Here is a 15,803-nt window from a genome sequence, read left to right as displayed (position 1 = left end):
TATTTTAATAGTTTCTATGAAACATAATATTGTTACAGAACAAATAACCGTCCTGAAAAAACATGCAGGATTTTTATTCACTTGAAGCCATATTATATGGAGGTACTTACATATTAATATTACAAATTTAAGTTAATAAAAATCCAAAAGCTGAACACACACTTGTGAATTATTTGATAGTAATTCACTATTAAGTGAATCATAAGCTAATATATATAATTCAATATGCATTACTATAATAAATATTTTCACATACATAGTATAGAAGTACTACGAATTCACAACTTCAGAAACATGAAAAGAAACCATATAATTACCATTACAATTTCAAGAGCAGGAAGAATTCCCAACTTTGCCAAAGTTTTGAAAAATGCATCCCTGTTTTGAGGTTGTAATGTCTGAGAAAATGCACAAAATTCCTTGAAAAAGTTAACCTGTAATATTAGAAAATAAAGTCAGAAGTTGACACACATAAGAGCAAACCTGGGGCACACTTTAATGTGATGTACCACAGTATAATATGCCCTTCTCAAGGACCTTGATTTCTTAGGGTGTCCTGGCTCCTTTAAAGCTGTATTCAAAGAACATATTAAAAACTAGCATCTCGGGGCACCTGGGTGGCTCAGGGGGTTAAGCCTCTGCCTTTGGCTCACGTCATTATCTCACGGTCCTGGGATGGAGCCCTGCATCAGGCTCTCTACTCAGCAGGGAGTCTGCTTCCCCCTCTCTCTCTGCCTGCCTCTCTGCCTACTTGTGATCTCTCTCTGTCAAATAAATAAATAAAATCTTAAGACAAAACAAAACAAAAAACTAGCATCTTTCTAAAAGTGAACTTTGCATTATTTCTGAACACTGAACAATGAACTCTCCAAAGACATTACAGTGTGCATGTTATATGTAGAGTCCCAGAGGGTGAATGCAGATATAATATTCTTAACTAACGATTTAGGTGCAAAAATGTCATGTAAGGCATGTATCTTGAATTACAGCCATGTACTTTCACAGAAACATGCTGTATAACAAATGGAGGCTGGGTTCTCAGAGAGCTCTCAAAAGTACAATTCCGTTTTTAAGAATTGGAAAGGACATTAGACATTCCCGAATTTAAAGAACTAATTTTATAAATGAGAAAACCGAGTAGGCAATCAACTATACCAAGATGACTTGGCTGACTTTAAGTCCGCATCTTTCTTCAATTCTTTTTTAAAACCCAAGCACCTGATTTTAAAAAATGATAAACTGCTAGTAAACAGCAACTTACTAGCAGTTTCTTCCTCCAAAGCATGAGTTATACCTCAGAAAATACATACATTTTGAAAAGAAAAAAAAAAACATTTCCAAGAACCAAATTACTTATCATGCATTTACTCAAGAAGCACGGTTCTTACCTTTTTCCCCCGCTAAAAGAAAAAAAAAAAAAAAAAAGAGCCGTTCTATAATGTAACTATAGCTATAAAAATATATGAGTTTGCAATTCTGTCCTAACATAAACCCTGTATCTAATTTTGGGTTTTGTAAGACACATAAGTCCCCTCACTGCAGGGTAAAAATCACATCAAGATACTTTAAGAAACTGGTAAATATACAACACAGTAGGTAGGAGAAACCTAGAGAATAATTATAAAATATAAGTATGTATCTTTCATCTCATATTTATAAAAAATTCTCTTAACGAACTCAATATTAAAAGCTGTATATGCCAAAAGTTAAGTGTTCTTTAAAGGTTCAAATTTCAATAAATAACTTACCAATTCACGCCGTTTATCATCATCTGTAGCCTCATCGGTTAACTGTGCAAAAACTTCAGACAAAAACTTCTCATCTTCCTACATAAGAAGAAATAATTACTATGAAACAGTCTAATATAAAAAGTTACAATCATTTGTATGATTTACACCAATTATAATAAAAAAAGCTGAAAACCTAATAATAGTTTCATCATGAAACTTAAAATTCATGTTAGGGGTGCCTAGGTGGCTCAGTGGGTTAAGCCTCTGCCTCCGGCTCAGGTCATGATCCCAGGGTCCTGGGATTGAGCCCCACATCGGGCTCTCTGCTCAGCAGGGAGTCTGCTTCCCCGCCCCCCCACCTGCTTCTCTGCCTACTTGTGATCTCTGTCAAATAAAATTAAAAAAAAAAAAAAAATTAACGCTACAAGTTTCAAACCCTGACTATACCAGTTAGTATTAGTTATACGTTAATACCTCATTTAACCAGAAACTTCAGCTATAAAGAACCCTTGGCGGGGGCAGAGTGGGGAAACCAGTTATGTTCTAGAAGTCATGCATGAAAACTCACGTATTTTAACTCTATAGTTAAAGGATCTGCAGCTCCCTCTCAGGGTCTATTCATTAACTTTTTTTTTTTTTTTAAGGATTTATTTGAGAGGGAGTGAGAGAGAGAGAGAGTGAGAGAGAGAGAGAGAGAGGAAAGAGAGAGAGAGAGAGAGTGCGCACGCATGCCCAAACTGAGGAAGAGGCAGAGGGAGGGAGAAGCAGACCCCCTGCTGAGCAGGGAGCAAGAAGAGGAGCTCCATCACAGAACCCTGGGATCACGACTTCTGGGATCATGACCTGAGCCAAAGGCAGATGCTTAACCGACTGAGCCATCCAGAAGCCCCCATTTATTTACTTTTAATTTAAATATAATTCAAACAAGTTTGAAGATCTCATTGTGAATCCACCATAGATTAGAAAAATGAGAAATTACAAATATGACACAGGAAAAGCAGTAAAGGAGACTGAATTCTGGCAGTGGTTAAGACTACAAAACCTTTTAAAATATAAGAACTCACAAAATATAATTATCTAGGGCCATTTGGGGTACAGGAATACATTTTCTTGTGGTTCCCAAGGATAAAACTAAATGATAAAACACAGTAACTGCTTTTCACACTGATGACACTGAGGTATTATAGGGCAGATATGTGTTAGTTTCTATAAGCACGGTTTACAAGGACAAACAAAAAAAAATACAAAAAAATATTGTATCAGCTTATTTTTAATATGAATTTGTGTGTCTAAAGTCTAAAAGGGGTAAACATTAGAGGCGGTTAATTGTGATTATCTTTTGGTGATGGATTATGAGTGCTTTTCTGTTTATCTATATTTTCTTATTTTTCAAAATAAGTATGGACTATTAAATTACAAAGGAAAAAACTGACATGAATACTGAAATTCACTTTGGAGATTTCCAAAAAACCTGCTAAGAAAAAAAAAAAAACCTGTGCTTTTAACAATGAATTTTGGAACAGTGAAAAAATACAATTAAAAAAAAAGAAGAAATCTAAAACAAAAAGAAACCTGTGCTTTTTTTTTTTAAGATTTTATTTATTTATTTGACAGACAGAGATCACAAGTAGGCAGAGAGGCAGGCAGAGAGAGAGAGAGAGAGGAGGTAGCAAGCTCCCTGCTGAGCAGAGAGCCCGATGCGGGGCTCAATCCTAGGACCCTGGGATCATGACGTGAGCTGAAGGCAGAGGCTTTAACCCACTGAGCCACCCAGGTGCCCCAGAAAATTTTATATAAAAAACTATATTTCAGAATTTTATTTTTAAAATTCACTTTTATGAAATATAACTTGCATTAATTTTAATTAAGGTAGTATGTTCTAAGATGTTCATAATAGAGATATCTTCATGGCTGATTATCAAATCATGACATGTTAAGCATATGCCTTAAATACCTGCCATTTTACTTAAGGTGGATCATCGGTGAAGCAGTATTAATTCCTTAAGTAAGTTTTTCTAAAAACAGATAAAAGTGTATATATAAAAAATATGAGTAAAAACCACTAGATAGGATCATGGACGATGTAACCTATTTTCCCACTAACCACTCATCAATGTTACTCAAAACCACCCCCTTTCCCTGGTTCATTAGTCTAACTCAGAATGGTGTTTCTTTTGTTCTTTATTTTGTTGACTTCTTCTAGACCTTATATACCATGGCCTGAATCATCTTTTTCTGAGAGAATTCAATAGCATTATACTTACTTCTCAGATTACTTTTTCCAAATAATTTTCACCTCAGTATTTTAGGTTTTGGTGAATAACTATGCATTTATTTCCACTTAAACCTTTTATAAATTTCTTCTTCTTCCATCTCTCCCAGATTAAATCTTCCTTTCTTGTCTAAAAGTTTTTTTTTTTTTTTAACTTTTTTGGAGAATACTTTCATAGGAAAATAGTTTCAATTTTTGATAAATGCAATTTCTTCCATGATTCATTATTTGTGTGCTGACAGCTAGAACTGTGTAATGTATTATGGAGGCAATTTCAAGTATAATAGGCTGCTAGGAGAATATTTTAACTATTATTATATTAATTTTTTCTGATTCCTAAACTTACTCTTGATAATACTCTATAGAAGCACTCTGTTCCGATGTACATTAAAAAAGCAATTAACTGGGGTGCCTGGGTGGCTCAGTCAGTGAAGCATCTGCCTTTGGCTCAGACTCTGGTCTTCAGATTGAGCCCTGAATCAAGCTCCCTGCTCAGTGGGGAGTCTGCTTCTCCCTTTTCCTCTTCTCCCCCTGCCCCGCCCCCACCCCGCCTGTGAGCTTTAGAGCTATCTCTCTCTCAAACAAATAAAATCTTAAAAAAAAAAAGTAATTGACAACTTATAAGTCCATTATAAATGCAGCTATAATGTTTCCCCCTAAATACCTGTTTCTCCAAGTAATCAAACTAGTCTCTTTAGATAACTTTAGTTTTTCTTTTTTATTTAGTTTTAAAAGCCTTTGTTTTTAATAAAACATAACTTTTAAGACAAATTGTGTGTGGCTACTTTTTTGACTTACACAGCAAAATCTTATGGGGGAATGAAGAGCCACTTTTATAAAGTCTGAATCAAACTTTCCTTTGCAGTAATATAAAAATAGGCATAGGCTCAAAATCCAAAAACCCAGGGGTGCCTGGTTTACTTAGTCAGTAGAGCATGCAACTCTTAATCTTAGAGTTCCGAGTTCAAGACCCACACTGGATGCGGAGTTTATTTGAACAACAATAACAACACCACCCAAACCCAGAACCCATTTACCATTACTCATCTAATGCAGAAATTTAGATTAGATCAGGCTTTAAAAGGTTACATAGATTGCCTAGTCTAATTTTAAATTTCAAGAGACTGATGTCCAAAGAGTGGACTTATCTGAGGCTGTCTAGTAACAGAAATGGATTTAGAATCCAGGTCTCTGGCATGATGAGATTTTTGTCATTCCCACTGTATAACAAACTATAGGTCAGAATCCTAAGTAGTCATTATTATGCAACAAACCAAAGTAAAACATACATAACAAAGTAGAACAGGCCAAATCTAGTAAGATAAAATGGAATATGTTAAATCCTGTATGAGTTCAAAAACCTCTAAAACAAAATGGAGAACTATATTAAGAACTGTATTACTGTAAGTTGTTTTCTTAAAGAAACTGAAAGATTTTATATATTTACTTAGTAACTGGGAAGAAAGGTTAGAAATTTCCTTTTCTAGTGCTGAAATCCACAAAATATGTCAAAAAAGAACTAAACTACTGATTTCACTGGTTTTTGACTCAATTCTCATTTATGAAATAGTGAAAATATATATGTTAAAATGTCAACATTTGCGATACCTGTCCTCCACCATTCCTAGTGAAGGAAGAAGTTAAAACTTCCTGTCGTGAAAAGGATCTTATCTGTAGCTCTCTGTGTAAAAATAACCTCACTTTACTGGCTGTAAGAAATTTAATTTTTAAAACATTTTTAAGAATATTTCTCAATTCTGGGCACATGGGATTTTGATCTGCAGTTAGTTAGAAAGTTAAGGTTAACTAAACTCTTATGCCCCAATCAAGCTTAAGAGAATCTCAACATGTATTAGAGCACATACCAGGAGCCAGTGATCACAGTAAGTACTTTCATATAATTTCTGTTAATTAACCTAATTCAGGCTAGGAGTTATTTTATGTACCTTCACACTTATTTATTTTGGTACAGATAAACAGAATTTTTACATTTTTACTTGCTTATGTAATTCATACAGAAAGTTAATACTCATTTAAAAAGCTATAGTTATCAGGGCGCCTGGGTGGTTCAGTCAATTAGGCCTCTGACTCTTGGTTTTGGCTACGGTTCTGAGATGGAGCCCCACAGCTGGCGCTGAAGATTCTTTCCTCCTCCCCAGCTCATACGTGTGTGCCCATGCTTGCTCTTTCTTTCTCAAATAAATAAAGCTACAGATGTGTATTCTAGCTAGAAGGGTATCTGGAAATATCTAATACCTAGACAAAAAATTTGTACATAGAAGCCTCAGAGCTGGGCTTTAGGAAATGAACCTTTAGAGGCCAGTCACCATAATCCTAATTCCTCTGTTCTCACATACTGTTGAGAATAAAAAAAAAGAATTCGGCATCACTGCTGACATATAAGAGATAACTAAGTGGTAAACCCTGGATAAACAACAGGTAATTCACAGTATCTATTTCATAAATTCATCTAATGGACCAGAAATGAGTAAGACTTTCTTTTCTTAAAGCTACATGTGATTTATATAATTACAGCCTTTATAAATAGTTCTATAAGAAAATACATAAAATGACACTATAAGCATTTATTTATAGATTAGTTTGCATAATTTATTTTTTAAAACAAAAAAAAAGCATTTATGATCAAGTATTATAGATTTAGAAACCCTTCTGAAGTCAAAAGCAGTCATTTGAAAGCTTCTGCACTTGAGTTTGCTGTCAATGAGTTCTTTACATCAGCTTATACTGAGTCTACTTCCAAACTCCTGAACTGTAACAGAAGTTAGCAAGTCAAATGGGACCTTGAATTGTACAGTAAGTATGGGTTTTTTTTTTTTTTAAAGAATTTATTTATTTGACAGAGAGTGGGAGAAGGAGAGAGAACACAAGCAGGGGGAGGAGCAGAGGGAGAGGGGGAAGCAGGCTCCCTGCTTAGCAGGGAGCCCGATGCGGGACTCGATCCCAGGACCCTGAGATCATGACCTGAGCTGAAGGCAGAGGCTTAATCCATTGAGCCACCCAGGTGCCCTGGTTTTTTTTTAAAAGCAGGTCCTATAGAGCGCCTGGGTGGCTCAGTGGGTTAAGCCGCTGCCTTCGGCTCAGGTCATGATCTCAGGATCCTGGGATCGAGTCCCGCATCGGGCTCTCTGCTCGGCAGGGAGCCTGCTTCCCTCTCTCTCTCTCTGCCTGCCTCTCTGTCTACTTGTGATCTCTCTCTGTCAAATAAATAAATAAAATCTTTTAAAAATAAAAAAAATAAATAAAAAAAGCAGGTCCTATATACTTAAATGGAACCTCATTCATAAGTCTAATTTTCCTTATACCTGTTACTGTGGAATAAAGAAAAACTGTGAGGTGAAAGAATGATCTAGAGAAGTAAATCCTAAACAGAAAATACAGTAACAAGAGAAAGGTGAATGGTGGTTGGAAGCAACATAAAATGGAATCTCATAGCTAAGTAACAAAAGACAGAGATTCTCAACTTTTTGGTCTCAGGACCACTTTAAACTCTTAAAAATAATGGAGAACTCAAAAGAGCTTTTATTATGTGGATTATGTTTATCAATATTTATAATCACAACTGAGACATTTAAAAACATTAATTTGTTCTAGAAATAAATGATTGTAAGTTTATGTAAATATTTTATATGAGCAAATTTTATAAATTAGAAAAAAGTGGCTCTGTTTTACATTTTTGTAAATTTCTATAATGTTTGGCTTAATAGAAGAAAGCTATATTCTCCTATCTTCTTTCACATCCCGTCTGTGATGTTATGGCTGGAGTATATGAAGAAAATATCGCCTCACAGTAACAAGAAGCTGGAAAAGGAAAAACTTCACAGACCTCTCTGAAAGGGTTTTAGGAGCCCCAAGAACACACTTGAGAACCCACTACACTATGTACACAGAAGCTACACGAAAAATTTAATGAGTGATATGGACATAACAAAAGCAGTTATGTAGGAAACTATGGATATAGTATACTACAAGCAAAACAAAATCTTCAAAATCATCCTTACTACACTGTTAGGGTATAAAGGATTAACATGAAAAACATGGCATAAACTCCTCTATTTTGCAACTGAAGGAGGCAATAAAACCAACCTCACATAGTAAAAAATCTAACTGTTATTTCCTGAAAATTAATGTTTCTCAGTACTGGCTGCACATGTGAATTGTTTGGGAAACTTCAAGCACACATACAAATTCATATATACCCCTAATAATAACTAGGTCTCACAAAATGGACTAAAAGATAGTCTTTAAATAGCTGCTTTTGCTCAAGATGATGAAAAAGTTCTGGAAATGGATAGTGGTGATGGCTGTGTAACACTGTGAATGTATTTAATGCTACAATTATATACTTAAAAATGGTTAAAATGATGAATTTTATGTCATATATATTTTCTAATTTTTTAAAATACATGCAAAAATGAAGTTTAAAAAAAATTCCATCATAGAACACTTAAAAATGTACAAGGTCAACAGTAAAGGTTTACTGTCAACAAGACAGTAAACAACAAGTGTTGGAGAGGATGTGGAGAAAGGGGAACCCTCTTATACTGTTGGTGGGAATGTAACTTGGTATAGCCACTTTGGAAAACAGTACGGAGATTCCTTAAGAAATTAAAAATAGAGCTACTCTATGACCCTGCAATTGCACTACTGGGTATTTACCCCAAAGATACAGATGTAGTGAAAGTAGGGCCATGTATACCCTATGTTCATAGCAGCAATGGCCACAGTCGCCAAACTGTGGAAAGAGCCAAGATGCCCTTCAACAGACAACTGGATAAAGAAGATGTGGTCAATATATACAATGGAGTTTCATGCCTCCATCGGAAAGGATGAATACCCAAATTTTGTATAAACATGAAAACATAATCAAGAGATTATGCTGAGTGAAATAAGTCAAGCAGAGAGAGTCAATTATCATATGGTCTCACTTGTGGAGCATAAAAAGAGTAACACGGAGGACACTGGGAGATGGAGAGGAGAAGTGAGTTGGGGGAAATTAGAGGGGGAGACAAAACATGATAGACTTCGGACTCTGAGAAACAAACTGAGGGTTTTGGAGGGAACGGGGTGGGGGCTTAGGTGAGCCTGTGGTGGGTATTAAGGAGGGCATGTATTGCATGGAGCACTGGGTGTGGTGCTAACACCGGAAAAAAAAAAATTATCAAAAAAAAAAGGTAAAAAGTCGCATTAAGAAGTGAACTTCCTTCAAAAACTCATGAGATAAAGTCCTGTTTTCTAGACAACGGTATATTTAAAGTAAACACAAAAGAAATCTTTCAAAAAGGAACGAATACCAGCCCAAACTATTAAGGGAAGTAAGCATCTGAAAAAACGTAAGAACACCTTTGTTTACTTACCTGCAACATGCTGACTATCTCAACTTTGTTGAAGAAAATAAAAGACGTAAGAGTAGAAAGAAAATTCTCTTCAAAAACAGATGGCGTAGGCAAAATGATGTCCTGAATGTACTGTACCCTGTAAGTCTGATGTATTTTTTGCCTTAGTTCAGAGTCTGTTATTGGTATAACTTCCTTAAACTTTGCAGTTTTGGTCAAAAATTCTCTATGCCTTTTTGGCTGAGCCAAAGCAGGGTCATATTCAAGGCATCCCACAACATCCATGATACACTCATCAGAAAACATTACTTCAAACAAAGTTGCCTTATTTAGGAATAAGATTCCTCTAATAATTTCATACAAATGGTGTAAGCCTTCAGTGTTTTCCAGATTCTCACAAGCTTGAAACAGCTGCAGTAGTTTTTTAATATAGCCTTCATTTTCCAAGGCCAGAGCCAGCTTTTCCCTACGGATAGGTGAGGAGAGAACTGAGGTAACTAAGTCAGCAATCTCTTCAAGTTTATTGAGTTCACATGTGGGCAGGTCAATTAGATGACTGGTTTCAGGCATTTCTTCAAATCGTTCTTCTTCTGATTCATCAATGAGGTCCTGTGTGACTTCCACTGATGGATCCTTACCTTGAACCTAAAAACATCCAAGTACAGCTGGTTACCTTAAAATACAAAAGAAGTCAGAATTTTGGAAATCAAATCACTGACCACTGAATTTAAGTAAAAATACCCTGCAAAGAAATATTAGCCACACAGTCACTATTAATTAGAAGTGAATTCTAGGGACACCTGCGTGGCTCAGTGGGTTAAGCCTCTGCCTTCAGCTCAGGTCGTGATCTCAGGGTCCTGGGATGGAGCCCCGCATCAGGCTGTCTGCTCAGCGGGGAGCCTGCTTCTCTCTCTCTCTCTGCCTGCCTCTCTGCCTACTTGTGATCTCTCTGTCAAATAAATAAATAAAATCTTTAAAAAAAAAAAAAAAAAAGAAGTGAATTCTAGAGAGGGAAAACATATCCAGTTCAGAGTCAATTACTTGATTCCCAATTTTATCTCTAAATTTCCCAACTTATAACTTCAGGTTAACTCTGATCCCTAACAATGTGCACATTTAAGCTAATGTTACATTGATTTATATGATGTTACGTAATAACCACGTGCAGTTGTTTAGTAACTTCACTATTCCTACTAATTTTGAATTCTGCAGAAGGTTAACTCTTCTGTGGGTCCCCCAAATCACTATGTATGACTCTTAATGCACCATCATATTGGCCTGACAAAAACACTACTAAGTTTATTATTTTTATTACATATACATGTATTATATGTGTATGTGTATATATATTTTATATATGCTTCTGTGTATATATGTATGTGTGTGTTTGTGTGTGTGGGTATATATATTTTAGAAGGGGTATGGGGGAGAGAGAGAATATCTTAGGCAGGCTCCATGCCCAGCCTGGAGCCCAATGCAGGGCTTGATCTCACAAACCTGAGATCATGATCTGAGCTGAAATCAAGAGTCAGATGCTTAACCAACTGAGCCATTCAGGAACCCCAAATACTACTAAGCTTAAACCAAACTAAAACCCAAATCTTTGTATATTCAAGAGTGAGAAGATTCCCTCAAATTACTTTTGAAATTCACTTTTGGACAAGTAGTTGCTTTTCTAAAAAAACAGAATATTCGTGGGGTGCCTGGGTGGCTCTGTCAGTTAAGTATCTGCCTTCGGCTCAGGTTATGATCCTAGAGTTCCAGGAATGAGCCCCGCATCAGGCTCCCTGCTCAGTGGGGAGTCTGCTTCTCCCTCTGCCCCTCACACCCTGCTCTTGTGCTTTCTCTCTCTCAAATAAATAAAATCTTTAAAAAAAAAATAAAAAAGAACAAAGAATATCCTTTAAAAACTGGCATTCATTTAACATCTGTGATAAAACCTCCAAGTTATAATATCTAGAAAACATAATAAAAAACTTTTTTATGATTCATGTTGACAGCTCAACAAAAGCATGGCTAACTTATAACAAGTTTTCTATAATGATTTCTATAATGACTAACATAAAAACTTTATTCTTTATAAATTTCTTCTAATTCCTAACGTAAGAGTACAATTATCCTCTTTTCACCTCAATATATCCAAATATCCAGATGAAAAACCTCCAGAAATTTCCAAATCCGCCAAAACAACATGAAAAAAGTCCTAAGAACTTAGAGGAGGTAGACCGATATACTGGTGCATAAAAGATACTTTTTCTCCTAGAGTACTTTTACTTCTGAGTCCTCAACAGAGTTGCTGGATTTAGGGAGACTGACACATAAATATAAGAGAAAGGGTGGGTAACAAAGTCATAAGAGCAGTTCAGATAAAATACCATGGAAATTCAGAGGAGGGGAAATTCCTTCCAGCTCTTGGGGAGTACAGAGGGTGGTGAGGAGAGACTGTAAGGAAGAAATCATAAAAGCAGTGGTATTTGAGATCTTCAAAGTGGCATCTGTACTTTCAAAGATGAGTACGATTCAGATGAGGATAAAGGCATGCAAAATGCAAAGGGAATAGTAGAGGCAGACATATGGAAATGTGACATGCATAGAGCAAACAGCAAAATTAGAAATGTAGATTAAAGCCAGATTATAGAAAGTCAAGCTAGAACACTTGGAGCTATTGTCCAGGGAAGTAAATGTACAGCACTGTCCTTTAGAAAAGTCAACCGGGCATCAGGTGTTTGGAATAAATTTGAGAATATAGATAACTTAGGGTGCTATTCCAAAGTCTACATGAACAAGTAAATTTGGATAGTGATGGTGGGACTGATAAGGGACAAAAGAGAGAAGGAACCACAATGACCCTATAGTTTTAAATCTGTCATTGGGAAGATTATGGTTCCTTTAATAAAAACTGATAGTATGGGAGAGGAATGGTTAGTAAAAGTTGAGTTCTATTAAGTTTGAGGCAACTGAATACCCAGCTGGCAACTAAATCTGTAGATATACTACTCTGGAAAACAAGTAGGTCAGAAGGTAGAAATCTGGTATTAGGGTAACACTTAAAGCTGGAAGACTCTGACGGTAACCTAAGAAACAGAAGTAGAGTACAAAGTGGGGAAGAAAGAGGAAGAAGAATCATAGGTTATAACGAAAGAATAAGAAATCAGAAGGGGGCGTCTGGCTGGCTCAGTCTGTGGAGTGTGCAACTCTTGATCTTGGGGTTGTGAATTCAAGTCCCAGGTTGGGTGTAGAGATTACTTAGGAATAAAATCTTTAACTCACACTTCAAATGAATTTAGTCTGCATGTTTCAGAATTAAAAGCACAGCTACAAAGGCATTTACAAGGTTATAGTATGTCCATTTCTATGTTATCCAGTATTATTCCTACAAGCTTCCTGGACGCTCTCCTAAATTTAACACTCCCTGATACGATCTGTCAATCCCACATAAACCCAAGTGACTGTCTGGATGTCAATAATGCTGTTCATCAAGTATTTCTGGTTCTCTCCCTTTTGTGGCACGAGTTCCTTGTTTCCATGAAGTTATATGTAATTGCGTGATTTGTTTTGGCCAATGAAATGGCCATGAGGAAAAGTGTCATCTGTAACTTCTGGAAGAACTTTTAAAAGCCAATGCTCTGACTTGCCCCCTTTCATTCTCACTTTGAAATGATATTGGAAGTATTAAAATGAATTCTCTATCAACCTGGGTCCCTGAGTGGATGTGGTAAGCACAACCTCTTCCTGTCCAACTCCGTCACTCATTGGTCAAATAGCATTAGGGAAAAACAAACTTTTGTTGTGAGCCACTGATATTTTAGGAATTTGTTACTTAATATAACACAATCGGACCTTAACATTCTCCCTTCTGTGGCACAAATCAGTCATCCAACTATGGCATGAGTCTGTCAACTAATTGTGCTGAGTGTGTTCAAAAAAAATTTACACTATCAGTAGGCTTCTCAACAGAAATTTCTTTTCCACACTTCTAGCTTACTTCCTTACAGCTGTTGCTCTAATTTCCCCCCCCTTTTAAGTGTCAAACACTATTACTTTCTACTTTAAATCTCAGGAGACAGAATTTTTCCTTTGAAAAAAGAGACCACTGTTATTTAACGTACTCTAACACCCTTCTTCATCTCACAACTTATTTTCACTTTTTCTTAATTTCTTTCCAAAAAAAATGTCCCTACCCTCCCATTTTCTGAGGTTAATGCTTCCATATGTACTTTTGACTTTATGCTTTCTAAGAGCTACATAAACAGAAATTATCTTAGCTCTTTTTATAAGTTCTTCCACACATAAAAGAATCTGAGTGAAGCCAAAAAATTTATAGGGACCTAACAGAGACCCCACATTTTTGGGGCATTAAGCACTAATGAGGGCCAAGGTGGTTACCAGCGACTTATACCCTGGGACTCTATGGTAACAGCTCAGAGAGACATAAGTAGAGTGACTGGTTGCATCTTTGTGTGGCCTTCTGGGGCTTTCCCACATGCCATGCTCAATCCTCTCCCTCCTTCTGTCACGGCTGCCCTTCACCCATTTGTGACACACAGGCACACATCTCCCTGTTCTAAATCTTACAGTGGTGCCTTGCCCCACCAAAGGGACAATTCAAAATATGGCATCAATGTTTAGAAAGTGAAGGATTCTAACGACTAGTAACAAATCTTTATCTAAGACAAAAACAATTACTATTATTCACCACTCCCCTTAAGAAATTTATTGTCCTTGAGCTATCATACTTTTCAGAGTTGTTTTACTTTCTCACTATAAGGAGTTAAGAAGTGACTGAGTAATATGATTTTTATTGAAATTAAAGTTGTTTTTTTCAAAGGTCCAGCAATGACGTCTCAGAAATGGAAAGTAAAACAGCATATGGTTCTGTGGAATACCAGGCAGTTGTGACAAGCGATAAACTAAATGTATATTCAGCAACATGCATTTAAAACGTACAGTACATGGGGCACCTGGGTGGCTCAGAAGGTTAAGCATCTGCCTTCGGCTCAGGTCATGAACTCAGGGTCTTGGGATCGAGCCCTATGTCAGGCTCTCTGCTCAACAGGTCTGCTTCTCCCTTTCCCTTCAACCCACTCATGCTCTCTCATTCTCAAATAAATTTAAAAAAATCTTTAAAAAATTTAAAAAAAGCACAGTACTCAGTAGTTTAGTACAAAATTAAGCTTCCTGGACCAGCAGAGTGGCCAAATCTAACATCCCTTCCAAAGATAAAAAAGTGTGAGTAAAAATCAGTGACATACAGGAAGAAATAGTAACCAAGTGCAAAGGAATGAACAAATGGGTAAAGCAACAAGATAAATCCAGTATTAACACTAGACCCTCAAGAAGGGATCGGAGCAAGAGATGATATTCTCTTAGCTCAACTGTATCAGATGCTTGAAGGGTAAAAGCCATATGTTTGCTAAAATCACCTATTCTTGGGACTTAACAAGGTTGAATGGAGGCCTGTAAATCAACCTGATGAACTGAAACAACTGTTAATGACTGTTAACGATTCTAGTAATGTGCCAGACTCCTCCTTTTCAGGTTACATCTACAACCATACTGCAATATGATATAATACTAGCACTGTTGCTCCCACTACCTTAGGTACATAAGCCTCATAATTTTACTCTAATATTAATACTGGGAAACTGAGTTAAAGCCTCCTCAACATCAATGCTGATAGAAAATGACTGGCACAAGGAAAAAATGGATTTTGTTAACTGTCAGTTGATTTCTATGCTAAATACTTCTGTACAAGTTTATCATAAGGTACAAACTGCAATAAATCAAGGAGGAAAATGAGTAATCAATATGAAATATATAAAAAAGTAAATCATGGCAGGGCGCCTGGGTGGCTCAGTGGATTAAAGCCTCTGCCTTCGGCTCAGGTCATGGTCCCAGAGTCCTGGAATCGAGCCCCGGATCGGGCTCTCTGCTCAGCAGGGAGCCTGCTTCCCTTCCTCTCTCTCTGCCTCTGCCTACTTGTGATCTCTGTCATATAAATAAAATCTTAAAAAAAAAAAAAAGTAAATCATGGCTTTATCAGACAACCTGTTTCTTTAAATATATCCCTACCCTAAAATGGCTCCTCTAAATATTAGGCATATTCATACTGATATTTGCTCTGTCATATAAATACTATACTAAATATAGATGCTTAGACAAATATAATCATTTTGCTATGAGTCTTGGCAAGGGGTGGCCTTTGCAGTTAAGGATTAGTCTTGCCTAAAGAAAAGATCTGGCTCTTGCCTAACTCCTGAGAGGTAACCTCTAAGCACTTTTAATATCCTGTCTGACATGAGTGTTTTCTGTTCACCTGGGAGCACTGGGCTATGCCAGACATTCTGTGTGTGGGTAACTAGGTGGTTTATAGTGGAGGTCTTGGACCACACAATATCAGATCAACCTGTGGAGGTGCTGTAAACTAAAGTCAGGGCAGTCAGCCTG

General features: G+C 36.6%; 1 protein-coding gene across 4 annotated transcripts in view; it reads right to left on the bottom strand.

The window, feature by feature from the left end:
* Positions 1-15,803, bottom strand: part of PPP4R3B (protein phosphatase 4 regulatory subunit 3B) — a 69,095-nt gene that overhangs the window by 37,911 nt on the left and 15,381 nt on the right. For 3 of the 4 annotated variants that reach the window (XM_047745284.1, XM_047745283.1, XM_047745282.1), the window contains exons 4-6: positions 9,378-10,001; positions 1,749-1,826; positions 318-434 (exon numbers count right to left, since the gene is read on the bottom strand). In XM_047745284.1, the coding sequence (XP_047601240.1) occupies positions 318-434; positions 1,749-1,826; positions 9,378-10,001 (819 nt within the window). Of the gene's footprint in view, positions 1-317; positions 435-1,748; positions 1,827-9,377; positions 10,030-15,803 lie in introns of all 4 variants that reach the window. The other variant, XM_047745285.1, reaches the window with a different exon arrangement.

The sequence above is a fragment of the Lutra lutra genome, chromosome 9, assembly GCF_902655055.1.
Source record: "Lutra lutra chromosome 9, mLutLut1.2, whole genome shotgun sequence".
NCBI lineage: Eukaryota > Metazoa > Chordata > Mammalia > Carnivora > Mustelidae > Lutra > Lutra lutra.
The sequence above is the reverse complement of the archived record's forward strand: the minus strand, read 5'-3'. Positions and strand labels throughout refer to the sequence as shown.